This window comes from Stegodyphus dumicola, chromosome 11, assembly GCF_044657685.1.
Source record: "Stegodyphus dumicola isolate Sdum_Otavi_A_Nest chromosome 11, ASM4465768v1".
In the NCBI taxonomy this organism is placed as follows: domain Eukaryota; kingdom Metazoa; phylum Arthropoda; class Arachnida; order Araneae; family Eresidae; genus Stegodyphus; species Stegodyphus dumicola.
The window spans coordinates 160978941-160996533 of record NC_140778.1 but is presented as its reverse complement, the minus strand read 5'-3'; the positions used below and the strand labels follow the sequence as shown (position 1 = coordinate 160996533).

General features: G+C 33.0%; 1 protein-coding gene across 1 annotated transcript in view; it reads left to right on the top strand.

The window, feature by feature from the left end:
* NKAIN (Sodium/potassium-transporting ATPase subunit beta-1-interacting protein) overlaps positions 1-17593 on the top strand; it is a 73969-nt gene that overhangs the window by 36286 nt on the left and 20090 nt on the right. Inside the window, exon 5 of the mRNA XM_085826185.1 lies at positions 9563-9623. Coding sequence (XP_085682311.1) covers positions 9563-9623 — 61 coding nt within the window. The remainder of the gene's footprint in view (positions 1-9562; positions 9624-17593) is intronic.

Sequence of the window (17593 nt, the reverse complement as noted above, 5' to 3'; positions counted from 1 at the left end):
ACAAAAACTATTTTGTGTTAACATAGCACAGTTTTTGCACAAAAAAAACGCTGCTACACACCATTAAGATGAGAATAAAAATAGCATATTTTTGAAAACTGTAATAAAATAAAAAACAATGTGTTTGTGAGCTAGATCATAATACGTGTTTTGATTTCTCCTTTCCAAGTTACTACCAAACACATGTATAATGAAGTTTGTTGATTGAATATTTAATCATGTACCGTTAATATAGCACGCTACTGAAATATACATTTTTCTGCTACCCTGTGAGCTCTGAAAATAATACTTCTATGAAGTAAATCTTAGAAATTATTGTTTGTCTTTGTTTATTGCATTGATTATAAGAACATTATATTATGAAATTCTTATGCAGTTATAAGAACATTATATTATGAAAATCTGATTATTGATTGTTGAAAAAGTATTTCATTATGTGGTATTTCAAAAATAAATATATTTCTTATTATAATGAAAGTCTCATTTAAGGGTCAAATAGCTGCAGCTTGGCTATGCCTATAGTAGACCAATACACTCCCATTCAGTGAACATTTCCTAGTAATAGAGTCCCCCCCTTTTTTTAGTGTTATATTTTTCTTCTGTGATAAAGAAATAAGTGGAAGGTTGATCAGATATGTGCGAACTTCTATTTTATTACATAATAAAATTTTAACACTTAAACACTCCAAAATATGTCAGTGCTTATATTTGTTTACAATGCCTAATATTCTTTCCATGTCAGTGCATGTTTTAATTTATGAAGTCAAATATTAGACCAAAACTTAATTTTGAGGCTGTAAAATGCAGTAAGTACTGTTTTTAAAATACATTGAATATTAACAAAGAAACGAGCATAAGTTAATATTCATCCTTAATTAACTTCATTTGACTTGTTAGTGTTTTGCTAGGTTGACTTGATATATTTCTTCCCTATAAAGTGAAGCTTTCTTCGACAAGCAAAACTAGAAAAATGGTACATTTAAGAGAGAATAAAAATTAGTTATTTATATAGTAAATATATGATTAAAGCATATAATAAATATTGAGAGAGTTTGATTTCATTAAACAATCACATTATTACTTCTTATTCAGGAAAATTGGAAATTTTAAGTATAAATAAAGATATTATTAGTGAATTTAAAGTCATGAATGAGCAAGAGGAATATATTCATATACCAAGAACAATGCTTATGATGCCAGTTTCATTATGCTATAATTCAGATAAAGCTGCTGATGGTGCGTTGATGAAAAATATTCCAAGAATTTGTACAGTTGCACGCCTCCAACCTGCACGCAACCAAGTGGTGACAGCTGAAACTGGAAATTAGACAGAGTCCTGCGAAGGGTTTAAGTCCCTTTTTATTCAACTTTAGAAATTACAAATGCGTGCTCTTGATGCTCACAAACTACGCCGACCCGGCGGTTAAAATAAAAAATAAGAACCTGAAAAGAAATAATAACAAGAGACTAACTATGAGGCTCTCTAAACGTAACTAATCTCACCGCGTTTTACAATTCAGCAAACTTTGAATATCACGTTGAACAATTAACAATTGGCCGAGACAAGCACACAAGCCAAAACACGTGGTTCTTCAATTTCTGGCTAACTACCTCCGCGCTCGTGAAGTAATAACAGCACACCTCGAACTCGTTTCCTTTCTATTTAACTCAGAATACTTCCGCTGATAATTTGAATCCTTGCACGTTCTACTAAAAATTTACATACTCTGGCATCATTGGCAGTTCCAGGGGAAAGTAAGGCTTGACAGGAAAGATAGTTTAAACTTAAAATAAATGTTAGTTAAAATAAATATAAACCCTACATTTGCCGCTGCCAGAATTTGGAAAACTTGGAAGCAGGTCCTACAAACGACCTGTTGTAAAGTTTCTACAATTCTGAACTAACTTTTAAGAGCCTCGTTTAAACAAAAAAATCTTATGTAACAAAAGGTATACTAAATTTCTGTAGATACTTATTTAAATCTCTCTTCTTACAGCAACTTTTCCTGGACTTCAGCAATCAATCTTGTTCTTTTCCTTCCAGCATCTGGAAGGAATAAGTATCAGTATCTTTCTCAATACATTATAATTTACACTTTCTTGACACTGAATACATTTTTGTTTTTAAACGATTTATTTTCCTTAGTTACTGCTTACTTCACATTCATTCAAGTATTCAAACATTAATTTAGCTTTACCCTGGCTCTCCACCATGTGTGGTGTCAAACGGGAATATTTGTGTTTTAGTATTACAACACTTCCCCTAACCACCATGATTTGTTAGAATTCAACGACCAAATAGACACACCTTACTCGACATTCTACAACTCGATGAGCTACTTTAACATTCTTAAAATTCAAGTGTAGGTGGAGAACCCTACAAAACACATTCATTCTAACTTCCCCCTCATTCATCTTTAGACATGCAGGCTTTCGCTCTAAAGCATGATTTTATCTACAGTTTAATGCTTAAATTTTGAATTCATTGCTTTTGAGCATTTACTTTTAGCATCTAAAATTTTATGCTTCTAGACTAAATTCTACTTCTACATAACATTTAAGTATTTACGTATATTTACAAAATTCTAAGACATATGATTTTTACAATTTACCATAAAATGAATAAGAGAAAATAAATTTTTACTTTACTCATTCTTCGCCAAGCTGTCGGCATTGAAACTAAAGTTTTTATTAATACAAGAATACGAAGTCAGCCAAATTTTGGCTTTAACATAACAGAATTAGTCTTTCGACCAACAGAAACTGCTTTTTCTTAGATTTTATACTTAAAGAAAATAATACTTTTGCCTTAGCTAAATAAAGTAAAACAAAACTAAGTCTCAACCGAGACATATTGACTTTCGTCAAAACATAGAACTTCGTATTTCCGCATAACGTTTTGGAACAAAAGAAAAATTTTATAAAAGATTTTAACTTATCTTTGAGTTTTCGATGATTGAAACTCCGTCATTCTTTTCTGGTAGAACTGTTACCACGTGATAGGTTTCATGGACGTCAATCTTCTCCTTACTGACCTCCGAGTGTTGTCCACATTAGTTTTTCTTTTGCGTCCTCTGCATGCTGGCCTCTTGGCGTAGTAATCGTCGGGTTGCTGTCTTTTTCGTTTTTCCCTTGGACGGCTGGTCTTGATGTCCTCCGGTCTGGAGTCCTTCTTGAATTTCTTCTATTGTTGCTGGTCTTTTCCTTCCTTCTGCTGTCTTTTTAGTTTCCGGAACGGCGGCCTTGTTTGCACCTGACTGGAGCACCTGGGAGCATTCTCCTTGATGTATAATTTCTACTGTGATACGTTGTAGGTGGTGTTTTCCTCTTTACCAAGGTTTCTTTACACGGTGGCTTTGCATTCTTGTTTTTCTTAAATGCTGGAGTCTGAAAATTTTCGTTTTTTCTTTTCAGTACCGTCACCTGGGTTGTAGAAGGGCTAGGTCTCTTTTCAGTTCTCTGCTTCTTGGGTGGTGGAACGGGTGACGTTATTTCGGGACCTTCTACTTCTTTTACGCTTGAGTCCTGCAAGAAACTTTTAAGGATTTCAAAATCATCAAAAAATTTTGATTATAGTATTTTTTCACCTGGTCGGGACTTGCTTTACAGATTTCCCCTCTCTCGTTCTTAAGGTACAATACGACTCCTTTGATTTCCTGAATTACATAGGGGCCTTCAAATTTTAGAGCTAACTTTGCCGTAAAATTGTCTGGGGCACTTGATAAAGAAAATTTCCGCTTCAATACTTTATCCCTAACTTTAAAATCTGCTTCAGGGCGTTTTTTATCATAATATATTTTTTGCTTATTTCTTGCCGTATCCGAGCTTTTAAGCGCCTGATCAATAAGTTTTTGCACACCTTTCTGTTTAAACTCTTGCTCTCTTTGTTGCACAAAGAATAATTTATCTAAAGGCGTAATTAACTTTCGGCCTAAAAATAATTCTGTTGTAGTTTTTCCCGTGGTATCGTGATTTGCCGTTCTTAAAGCATAAGCTAACTCATTTATGTAGCCATCCCAGCCATCACAGTGCTAACGTAACTGCGAATTATTTTTACAATGTTTATATTCACTCTTTCTGCTATGTTTGCCTGTGGTCTATATGGAACCATTTTGATATGACGTATGCCAAGTCCAGTGCATATGTTTTCAAATATTTGACTAATGAATTGTTTTCCGTTATCGCTAATGACTTTTATCGGTGCACCTTATTTTAAAATGTATCTGTGTAAGAATGCATCTGCGACTGTTTTGGCTGACGCACGTTTAAGTGGAACAATTTCTGTCCATTTTGAAAAATGATCTACAATTACTAAAAGAAAACAATTTTTATTTAACTCGCTCTGGGGGAAAAGACCAAGAAGATCTATGCCTAAAATTTCATTCGGAAATGTAGCGCGAATGCTATTTATGTACCCGGCCGGGCTGTAATTAATATCATTTATTAACTGACATTGATTGCAGGACCTGACATACTCAGTTACTATTTTGTATAATTGCGGGAAATATACCGCCTCGCGTACCCTTTTTAAAGTCCTTCTGACCCCTAAATGACCCGCTGTTTTCGCTTCGTGTAATTCCTTCAAAATGCTTAATCGAAGCGAGGCTGGGATGACTGGTTTGTACTCGAAATTTTCGTTTGTTGTTTTCGTATAAAATAATAAATTATCTATTATTTCATAGTTTTCTGCTCTACTTCTTATCGCATTGATATCTGTGTGCTCAAAGCTTTCGGGGTCTTTCAAATATGCATAGATATTTCCAAATTCTGAATCAGCTTTCAATTCAGCAATAATTGTATCTCTAGAATCTAAAATTTTTGAAGTCAACATAGCGCATTTGAGTTCATTACCTTCATCGTCCAGTTTTATACGAGAAAGTGCGTCAGCTACATTGTTTTCCTTACCCGGTTTATATTTTATTATTAGATTATATTCTTGGAGTTTTAAAGCCCATCTTATTAACCTTGGCGTTAAATTTTTCCCCGAGTAAAATCTACCAACAGCCGCATGATCCGAAAAGACTGTTACTGGCGCTTTGCCGAAATAAACTCGAAATTTGTGTACAGCCATTAATACGGCTAATGTTTCTCTCTCTGTAGCTGTATAATTCCTTTGTGTGTGATTCAACGTTTTACTAAAAAATGCCAGAGGATGGCTATTTTGCATAAGAACCGCGCCCACCGCATAGTCCGACGCATCTGCTGCAATTTCCAGGTTTTCGTCTCCCTCCGGGAATTTCAAAACAGGGGCATTGATGAGCGCTTCTTTTAATCTTTCAAATGTGGTATTTGCGTCCGCTGTCCACGTAAATTTACTTTTCTTTCTTTTACTTACTAACAGTGGTTCAACAATATTAGAGAAATCTTTTATGAATGACCGATAATAAGAACATAACCCAAGGAAAGAAGAAAGTTTCTTGGCGGTGTTGGGCGGTGGGAAATTCTTGATTGCTTTTATTTTTGAATGAGTTTCTATACCCTTTTGCGAAATTTTATAACCCAGATATTTAAGTTCTTTAGTTGTGAACTTGCATTTTGAGGCGTTAATTGTAAGACCGGCCTCTTTTAATAATTTAAACACTTCTTCTAGATCTTTAATATGTTGTTCCAACGTACTACTCGTTATAATTATATCATCTAGATAGATTAAAGTCGATTTTCCTAGGACAGGCTTTAGAACAATGTCCATAGCTCTCTGGAATGTTGACGGGGCGCCACACAACCCAAAGGGCATGCGTAAAAATGCATAAGTGCCCAATTTTGTTATAAACGTGGTTTTATGTATGTCTTCGGGTTTCATAGCTATTTGATAGTAGCCAGATGTTAAGTCCAAAGTAGTCATGTATCTAGTAGATTTAATGTTTCTAATAATTTCCTCTATAACCGGCAAAGGGTTAACTGGGAATTTAGTAATACTATTCAGTTTTCTGTAATCGATAGCAAACCTCCAAACCCTTTTATCCAAAGGAGGAAACGCGTTCTTTTTCCTACATAGTACGACTGGACTCGCGTACTCACTATTTATGGGCGTTATTATTTTGTTCTTTAACATTTCCTGAATATGTTCTTCGATGATTAGGTCTTTTTGTTTATCATAACGATACGGTTTAGCCCTACAAGGTTTTTCGGCAGTTAACTGTATCTGATGCGTAACTATTTGAGAGCTACCAGGCTTTTCTGAAAACAAGTTAGAAAAATTACTCACCACTTGCTGGATGGCTTGACTTTCATGGTCATTCAAATGGCTAAGGTCAACTTGCGGTTGTTCCACAGGTTCCACCACCCTCTGGTCCATCTCCAGCACAATAGAACTGTCCTGAAAATTCAATTTGGCCCTCGCGGCCCTTAAAAACTCCATACCTAAAATAAGAGGATTTTGCAGATGTTTTACCACAAAAATTAATACCTTGAGGCTTTCCTCTTTTACCTGTATGTTTAATGATACTTTCCCGATGCAGTGATAGGTTTTTCCTTGTGCCGCTATAATTTCTGTGTTTTTGTTTTTAAATAATCGTAACCTATAAAAATTCTTTTTGAAGAATGTCTCACTCATAAAATTACCTTCTGCTCCTGTATCGATGAGGGCTTCTACTGGTACATCACCAACCAGGACTTGTATAATTGGTAGATGTGAGTTCTTTACGATGACCGTATTTAAATGTCTTTTTGAGGATTTTTTTAAAACTTCCGGGGTCTGGACCCTCGCTTTCACAGGCAACTCTACTTGTTTAAAGCTTTCCTTTCAACTTCTGCCTTCTGGGTACGTGGATGTTTGTTTTCAAATTTCCTTTTTGGGCCTTGACCTTCGAGGTTCGCTGAGTTAGCTTGATAGCTCTTTTCCCCATAAGAGCAGTTTGCATTTCTGGTTTTCTCATTTGAAAATTGCCTTCGGGTACTTTGAGAATACGATGCCCCTCTAGCTTTTTCCACTATTCTGCGATTTTGAAACTTCACCGCCAATTCGAAGAGCTCCTGCAATGTGCTTCGGTTTCTAATTTTGAAGTAGTCTTGAACAGCAGGTAACAATCTTGGTAAGATTATTTCAATAATCTCCGCATCGGGTTTCTTTCCATACAGCATATCCGTCAGCTTAGTTTTTCGCAGAATAAAGTCCGTCAACTCTTCTATATCCCGTTGATAGAAACTATATAGTTCGGCTTCTAGCCTTGCTCGATCTTTCACTATGGGGAAGGCCTTTACTAACGATTTTTTGAAATTTTCAAATGTATATGTCTGGCCTCCAAATTCCCCTAATAAAAATTTGCCTATATTCTTCCACCATAGCGCAGCTTGTCCTCTTAGTGCAGATGTGGCGATGGCAACTTTTTGTCTTTCAGGCACAGGGTAGAGCTGAAAGTGATTGTCAAGTTTTTCTAGAAATATCGCCACCGAATTTTTTCTGTCGAAATTGACGTTTGGCTTGATTGACGCGTTCAACGTCTGGACCAGGTATCCAAATCCTTCCAATTGGCTTGCCATTTCTTGTTGTTGTCCCGCGGCTTCCATCCGATTTTCGGCCATTTCAGTTCGACAAGTGTTCGGGCGCCAATGTACAGTTGCGCACCTCCAACCTGCACGCAACCAAGTGGTGACAGCTGAAACTGGAAATTATAGTCCTGCGAAGGGTTTAAGTCCCTTTTTATTCAACTTTAGAAATTACAAATGCGTGCTCTTGACGCTCTCAAACTACACTGACCCGGCGGTTAAAATAAAAAATAAGAACCTGAAAAGAAATAATAACAAGAGACTAACTATGAGGCTCTCTAAACGTAACTAATCTCACCACGTTTTACAATACCGCTGCTAATTCAGCAAACTTTGAATATCACGTTGAACGATTAACAATTGGCCGAGACAAGCACACAGGCCGAAACGCGTGTTTCTTCAATTTCTGGCTAACTACCTCCGCGCTCGTGAAGTAAGAACAGCACACCTCGAATTTGTTTCCTTTCTATTTAACTCAGAATACTTCCACTGATAATTTGAATCCTTGCACGTTCTACTAAAAATTTACATACTCTGGCAGTTCCAGGGGAAAGTAAGGCTTGACAGGAAAGATAGTTTAAACTTAAAATAAATGTTAGTTAAAATAAATACAAACCCTACAAATTAATTAAATTTGTTGATTGTGGTAGGAAATTTGTAGTAATCTCACGGCAGGTGATCTACCCCGTATTTGCCTTTAATTATGAGAATGAATCGTGGCTCGATTTACCTGGTTCCCTTATTGTCTTTCTTTCTGTATATCAAGGTGACTCAACAGCATTCTCGTAACACCCCTGCCAGCCCCCCCCCCAAGAAAGAAAGAAATTAATCAAAGACTAGGATGTCACACTTAGCTGAGAACATTTCTGTGGGATCACCTTAAACAAAATATTGTACTGAATATGACTGGAACAATACCCATGGTGCTGCCGAATCATCTTGCTGAATTGCAGTATCAAACTGTCAAAAGTCAGGATAAATTTCTGCCTGTGTTGTGAGACATTGGAACAGTGTTTGTTGAATGAAAAATAGGGATGCTTATCAGTGTTATTTTATATCTGATTATAGTAATAAAATAATGACTATTGGCCAGTGTGAAACAGGACAGCTTCAAATCACAGATGCCAAATAGGAACACATGAACTGCTTTTTTATTGGGCTTGGAGTGCAATTGATAACCTTGGATGGACATGATAGGTCCTCTGTGGGACTAGGTCTATGCATTTTTCTGGTAATGTTGTATAATTTAGTGTAATAATTTGGTAATGTAATAAAAGTAAGCACATAAAATTTCTTTGTATTTATTTTATGTACTATTGCTTTTCATGTGGTTTAGTAACGTAATGCTATCAGTTACTTTGGTTTTGACCATGGTTAACAGGTGGTAGGTTACAGAATTTTTTCATGGAGAGTTTAAAATCGTAGTTGTTTCATAATTTATGAAAAGTAATAGATTTCTGAAGAAACCAATACAAATTATCAGAATTGCCAAAAACTATAATGATGGCAAAAGCATGTGAAAGATTATCAAAAGCCTAACAAAAGCACATGAAAGGCTTTTTTCTCCCTCTTATACTAATGGCCGTGCAAGAAACAATATATTTGTTGTTCAACAAACTCTTAAAATGAAATGCCAATATTTTCAAGATGCATATTATGTGTTGGTGATATTTTACTGCTCAAATAATAAAAAGCATGTTATATATTTCTAACAATTATATAACATGTAAAATAAAATTGATTATTCTGAGAGAATATTCTATGTATGAACCAGAACAAAACCTTTATTTAAGTGAAAATATTAGTCCTTGATGCCAAAGTCTGAAACTATATATGAATATATCTGCCAAACTGAATATATTTGCCAAATAAAATAAATCAGCAAATATAATCTTGCTCTAAAGAAAGTTTTTTTAATCAGCTGTCATTAACATTAATAAAAATATTATTGCATTTTTTTTACAGACCAGTGTATGAATGGAGTATTAAAAGTTGATATTTAAAAATTGAAAAGTAATTGCTAAAATTAAATGTTTGTTTAAAAATTAATTTACAAATATAATTAATATTTATATAGATTATTGGATTAGCTGCAGCATGTGGTACAATCTACACTTTTACGAGAGATGAAGATTCATGTAAGTATACAGTTTTAGCTGTAAAGATACAAATGCAAGGTATTTTGTTTTCATTTGAAATGTTGTCTTCAAAATAACTGTTTTTGTAATTGCTTCTGTGTACGTGTTCAGTTTCATAAAGTCAAATATTTAACAGCATGCATAACATACTTTAGTTTGAAATTTATCTTTTTATTGAAAATTAGATAATTTGCTTACTTGAGTTTTAAACCACTTTTTTTTTTTTTTTTTTTTTTTTTTTTTTTTTTTTTTGAAGGGGAAGAGAAAGAACTACATAAATTTTGTTAATAACAATAATTTTATAATGTGGCAGTCAGTATGGGGTATGATTGTAATTTGGATGTTACTTAAAATTCATTGATAGTTGAAATGTTTTACATATTGCATGAAACTCTGTATTTTGAAAAAGGAAAAAGCTGGGAAAATATTGCATGTAAAATTTTATACTTATACAGTCAAAAGTCGTTAATTCGGACACCCATAATTCGGAATGATCTATAATCCGGACATCAAAACTAAAAACTTTCTGCGCGTGCGCCGCGTTGACACATGCGCATAGGCGTTTACGCATGCGCGTAAGACCTTTTACGACTGCGCATGTGAGTGTGCGCAAGTGCAGAATACGTTTTGGCGTGCGCGTTTTATGTATAATAGACGTATAAGCTAAAATTATCTAATTATCTATTTCAGTTAATGTTGATGATTGCGTTGTTCCTTAATCTTCGAATTGGATCCGGCTTATTATTTTTTGCAGACTGTAAGAGCAATTTTATAAAAGTAAGCTTGAACTTTCGATTATATCAAATAGAATTTCCAATATATATTTGTTAATATGTAAAGGATCTAAAGCGAAAGTATGTTTTGAAATCCGAAATCTTTTTATCAATTTCACGCTGCTCGGCGGGGGGAACGCTGCGTCGGGCGTGTAATGAATTGGAAGTTGATTTGTCAGCACTATCCTTATCTTCAGCGCAGATGTTTTTATTTTATTTGGCTTATAATTCTTTACCAAATGTAGTATTTCATCTCAATATGCTCCGTCTTTGATATGATTTAAAACAAGTTCCTTGTCATTATAATTCGCTTCCGATAGCGAAGAAAAGTGACAGAGGTTATTGAAAACGAAAAAATTTCGATTGACGAATTAGTCGGTGTTCTTGACACAGCCATTATAGGACTTAAATAGCAGAACTTTGTAACTGAACAAGAAATTATGTCTGTTTAATAGAATTAAAGAGAAAGTATTATCACATGAAACGAAGCAAAACTTAAACAACTTACATTAAAAGAAATGTTTAATAAAGTAAACAAATAAATATTAAGCCTTTTCTTTTTGCAAATTTTGATACACTTTAGATCATAATTGTTCTTTATTTCATAAATTACGGTTTCATATTTTTAATTTTAGAATTTCTGCATGCCATCTTACGAGATTTAAACTGATGATCTATAATCCGGAAAAATCGATAATCCGGAATCGCCGAAGTCCCGACGAGTCCAGATTAACGACTTTTGACTGTATATAAGATTTTCAAAAAAACTTGCTGACTAAAAACCTCTTGAATGGCTGTTTATGTGCCCGTTATTCAAGTATTTATTCAGATTGTAACAGTTACGGTGGTACAAGAGCTTTAAAAATGGGTGAAATTTAGGTTTTTATACAGAAGTTGGTTAGTAAATTGTTAATCGTTCTTTCAAAAATTTTTAGGAAAAAAGAATTAATTGTGTTCTGTAATATGCTGTGAGGTAAAAAGGTGCCGAAATTACGTATATAACTTGAATTGCTTTTACTACATGAAAAGAATTGTATGAAACATGAGTTTTGGGAGTCATTTAAAAAGTGTTTTGTTAGATAATATATTTTTTTAATTTTAAAATTTCATCAAACAGAAACTTAAAGCACATGCTTAATTATTACAGTCAAAAGTCGTTAATCCAGACTCATCGGGACTTCGGCGATTCCGGATTATCGATTTTTCCGGATTATAGATCACCAGTTTAAATCTGGTAAGATGGCATGCAGAAATTACAAAATTAAAAATATGAAACCATAATTTATGAAATAAAGAACAATTATGATCTAAAGGATATCAAAATTTACAAAAAAGAAAGCTTAATATTTATTTGTTTACTTTATTAAACATTTCTTTCAATGTAAGTTGTTTAAGTTGCTTCGTTTTTTATGTGATAATACTTTCTCTTTAATTCTATTAAACAGACATAATTTCTTGTTTAGTTACAAAGTTCCGCTGTTGAAGTCCTATAATTGCTGTGTTGTGAATACCGGCTAATTTGTCAATCAAAATATTTTCATTTTCAATAACCTCTGGGTCACTTTCTTCACTATCAGAAGCAAATTATAATGACGAGGAACTTGATTTAAATCATATCAAAGACGGAGTACATCGAGATGAAATACTACATTTAGTAAGGAATTATAAGCTAAATAAAATAAAAATATCTGCCCTGAAGATAAGGATAGTGCTGACAGATCAACTTCCAATTCATTGCGCGCTGCAGTGTGAAATTGATAAACAGATTTCAGATTTCGAAAAATACTTTCGCTTTGTAGATCTTTTACATATTAGTAAATATATATCGGAAATTCTATTTGACATAATCGAAAGTTCAAGCTTACTTTTATAAAATTGCTCTTACAGTCTGCAAAAAATAATAAGCCGGATCCAATTCGAAGATTAAGGAACAACGCAATCTGCAACATTAACTGAATTAGATAATTTTAGCTTAGCTTATACCGTCCGTTATGCATTATACACACATGCGCACACACGTATTCACAGCCGTAAAGGTCTTATGCGCACTCGTGAACGCGACACATGCACAAAAAGTTTGTAGCTTTGAGGTCCGGATTATAGATCATTCCGGATTATGGGTGTCCGAATTAACGACTTTTGACTGTAATAATTTTCTCATGTGAATTACATCTTTTTGAAATTCTATTTGAACTATTCATGACCAACTCTCAGCACTATTTGCGTATGGTCTGTAAATTTTTAAATCATAAAATCTTTGGTAATTTTAATCAGATGAGCGGGATTTTTTTTTTTTTAATTATTTGTCTGTGAAGAGCACTTTTTCCTTTGGAATTTATAAAACCGTAAATTTTAGGTATTTTTTACTAAGAAATATTGCATGATCTAAATTGTAATCTAAAAGTTTATTTTTTTTAAATTTGTATGCATGGTTTTGTGACTAGTCATTCAAGAGATATTGAATTTAGGCTTTTGAAATGCACTCTCTATGCATGTCTATATGCATACATGATTTTTAGGATATAGATTTAAAATGCATTATCAATATTTTGGTGCAATTTGTAATATATTTTACATATAGTCTGAGAGCTGATGTGCATTAATTATCAAGTATGTTTTGTATGCTGTGCTAATTGGTGAAAGGTTTTTATGTGCTTTCTCAAGCTAAGTGTTCTCATTTTATCAATCCCTTTCAACTAAATTTACTAATTACTGATTCTAAAACTATGTATGTAACTTATGTCTGTTCTCTGTGAAACTTCTTTTTCCACATTCATTCATAACTTCAAATGCAGTAGTTCTTCCCAACCAGGTGTATATATTATTGCTTGTTGTGGGTTAATAGAAATATTTCTAAATAGTTAGGTCAAATGGACAATAAACTTGAAACTTTATTGAAACAAATAACAGCTGTTACAACAAGATAAACAGCTGTAATAGTCCAAGGAACAAAACAGATAAGGCAAAAATTTTGTTAACCAAAAGAATATTGCAGATCAGCATAATCACTCACAGAGCAACTCTAAAAAAGTAATTACTGAACAAGAAGCTCTGTAACAAAATAAGTGAAGTTTCTGGTGGCTGCTCACAGCCTTCTGTTCATAGAATTGCTTAAGGGGAAGGATAAGTACTTTAGGCTACTTCTGAAATGGGAAATTCTTTTGGGGCTTTGAAAATTCATTTTCTGGAAATTTTTAGAATGTCATGTGTGTGAGAGTTTGTGAGGGAGCACCGAACAGTGCTGTGTCCCAGCAAGAAGGTTTCTGCTCTTATCTTTTTTGGTTCTGTGTGAGCTTATATGTACGATTCCATTGTTATTGAAGTCAGAATAAAAGGTTATACAAAATAATACATTTACTGAACAGAAAGTAACCACAAATTCAAGATTAAACAAATTAAATAATAAATAAATATAACATGTGTTATAGAAAAAATACATGTATATGCTACAATAATTTAAATAATTATTTATATAGTCCCCTTCCAAAAAAGCAATTCTAATTGAGTTGTACAAATTGTTTATTTCCATAACAAAATAATGCTTGTTCTTTTGACAAGATTTAAAGTACATTATATTAAAAACTTAAAATCTCTTATTCATTAAAGTTAAAATTCATAGTCTGATTTCAGAATGTTATTCTGCCACCTGATAAGTGAAATGCTTTTTCCATAACACTTGTTCTTTGTTCATGTATCTCTTTTCTATAAGACATGAATTTAAATTCATTAAGTTTGTATTAAAAAATTAATTTGTAATGTGTTAGCTGTATTATGGAATAGTTTTCCATTAATTTCCATGTATATGTAGGCAAGGATATGTGACTTTTGTGATAGAAGAAGTAAACATTTGCTACAGTAGGCACCACTTAGTGTGATCATGTTTGTCTGCAGCATATTTGTATAACATTAAACATTGAGAAAAAAATATCCTTCAAAATAGCAATGAAATTTAACTAATACAAATATTAACTAGGAAAAGTTTATTTATGAACTATTCATAATATTGCTGAGAATTATTTTTCAAATGCTGTACCCCGAATTGTAACCTTTTGATGGTCATTATTAAACTCGGTTTACATTCCAGTTATGCACTGCAGTGAATGCAAACAAACACAACTTACATCATAAATTTAGGGCTGACAGATATTGTATGTTTTGGGGAAGAAATAATTGATTAATCTCGCAACTGCTGAAGGGTTAATACTTGGAAAGCATCCCTCCCTGAAACAGAGCTTTCCGATGTAAAATTCAGAATTATTCAGGCAGAAAAGCAACCTTAGCTTGGAATAGATGTTTTCAGAAAATGTTTTTACAAGAGGGAAAAAAATCTGCCCCCCCCCCAAATTATTATTATTATTATTGTTGTTGTTGTTTCTTAGAAGATGGACTTGTCTCTAATCACCCATAAAATAGACAATGTTATTCAAAATTTATGTCAAACTAAGGTTGCTGTTTTGCTTAATTTTAAATGGTTCGAAGACTTAGCCCTTCTTTTAGCTGTATGTCTCTGTTACTTGAGAGTTTTTATGGTCAATTTTGAACTGACTTTACTTCAGTTTAAAAAATTTGTTCTGTAATATTTTGATTATATTAACCAAAATATTGATTGCAGTAAGCGATGTATTCATATTTTCATATACACGTAGGCAGGACTTCTTCAATTCGATAACACTATATAAATGATAACATTAACCAAGATCACATTAGGCATTGTGTTCTGCAGTAAATCTGTAAGTGATTTATTCGTATATACTTAACACATGAGTTCTCAGTTGCTACTAGTAGGTACATTTAATATTGGTAAAAACACCAGAAGGAATTTTAAGGAATGAAACTTTAATAAAAAGTACTTGTTCTGAACTCTGCTTTAAATAAAATGTATAAAAATTAAGAAAGGGTTAAGTTATGAAAAATTGGTTGTTAAACTTCAATCAATACAGTTTACCAGTTACATAATTTTAACACGAGTATTCAAAATGTATATTATAGTATATAGCTGACAAACCTGTCGATCATGGTGTGCGTTTGAATTAATCATGAGCTATTCATCTATTATATAAATTGCTTATTATTTTATGTTTTTCATATGTACCAGTAGATGACATTACCCATTAAAAAAAGTCTCCTTTTCGAAAAATGGTTGGAGAATCTTGTTATGATAAAACCTTAAATTACTATAGATACATAAAATTTTGTAAACTGTTTACAATCAAATAGTTTTTCATATTGCTTGAAGTAAGTGACAAATTGAGTTGAGTATTTCTCAAATAGTTTTATTTAATTACCAAAAATAGGAAATCAAGAATTTACAGAAAGTTCTGGCTGCTATAAACAGTTTTCAGACCACAGATTGTTTTAACTAATGATTTTACCAATTTCTTGCAATCTGTGTTACAACTCACTTATTGAGCTGTAACTTTATAGTACTTAACATTGAAGTGTGTCATATTCTCAAATCAAATGTAATAAACTCCATGGTTTGTGAAGAACTACTGTAAGCTATGAGGGCATGAAAATAGGTCTTTGCAGGAACTTTGCATGTGTACAACTTCCATAGCACACAGCTAATTGCACAAATCTCTCTATTTCAGTTGATTTTATTGGTGGCTTTGACTCATTGTCTACGTACCACTCTCCTGCAAAGGCCTCCCAATTGTGTCTGCAACCGATTTAGGTAATTGCCACTTTGATGAGGCTGACTTTTTGGACTGATCACAAAATTTGTTGCCAATTTTGAATTGAGTTGAATTTATAGAAAAATACTGAATAAATGTTGCTGTGAGAATTAAATTTTACTGTCAGCTTTAAAAAAATAATAATAATAAATAGATACCCATTCCTCACTGAAAATTTATTCTTTTTGTATATTCTGGCCATCTCTCTCTCTCTTTCTCTCTCTCTCTTTTTTTAAGAATCAGCATTCCTAGTTGAGAGGAAAATATGTAGATAAATCACAGTAAAATCAAAAGTTTTTAAAAAATCAAGGAAATCTTCAGTTGATAATTTAAAATTGGTAAGTCACTAAGCATGGAAGATAATTTTTTTGCAAATTCAAGTTCATGAATATAAATTTATTTATCTTAAATTTGAGTTAAATGTTTTATATACCATTTATTTAGCAGACTCTTAATTATTTATTTAATACTCTTAGTTACTATTTGCATATTAGATTTAGTACAGGATTTGCAAATAGTGATTGGAAAGTTGTGTTGGTGGCGGGCTTAATTTTTTGTTTGGTTATAACTACCACTCTATAAGGAAAGTTGTCCACCATATTTTTAAATGTTTATGTTGGCATTGCCTGCTATTTTTTTTTTTTTTTTTTTTTTTTTTTTAAGACATAGGTCAGTTTGTTTACCAGTGTAGAGCACTGGGAATTAGCTCTCAGCTATCATTTCAAATTCATACTAAAACTGTTTTATAACATTTAAGTTTCAGACTTTTGAGTAGTTCATTAAACTTTTCAGTATTGTCAACATCAAACCTTTAGTAAATAGTCTGCACTTTATATATAGGTGTGCTTGGTTGTATTGAAAAAAAGTGAAACATTTCCAAATTGTAGGTCCATTGTTGATTACATGGAATAATTAAAAATACCAATAAACTTGCATGTGTGTGTATGGTTTTGTTCATTCATGATAAGGCCTGCTCCTAATTACCTCACCAATGGTCAAGTAGTAAAGACTTCTTATTGCCGAGAGTTTAACCTGAGTTCAGTTCCAGGTGAATGGGCTGGCTGAATGGTTAAATTTATAGTTTTCCCATGTGTAACATGAATATGAACCAGCTTCTCTTAGAAAGTTCTTCATGAAGACATTCTTTCCGCTAGACAAATATCTCTTGGGCGCGCCTCCTCATTCAAATAATCTAACCCAGTCCTAGATATAAGAAGTAGCTCCATACTGTTGCAATTTATTACCATGCATGGCATTCAGCTCAATGCCACTCTTCCTTAAATTGTTGTGTATTGTACTATGGCTCATCAATCTGTAATACATCTTGCAATTACTTAGTGGCTCATTGAACTTGATATAATTTTCATTGACATTTCACATAGAAGCTATAAATCTATGATGACATATATAGCTATAAATAAGCTCCAAGGCTATAAATCTGTGTGTGTTGTGTGTTTTTGTTTTAGCCAGAGAATTTATTGCAGTTTGCATTTATTGATGATATAAGATTTTGTTTTTGTTT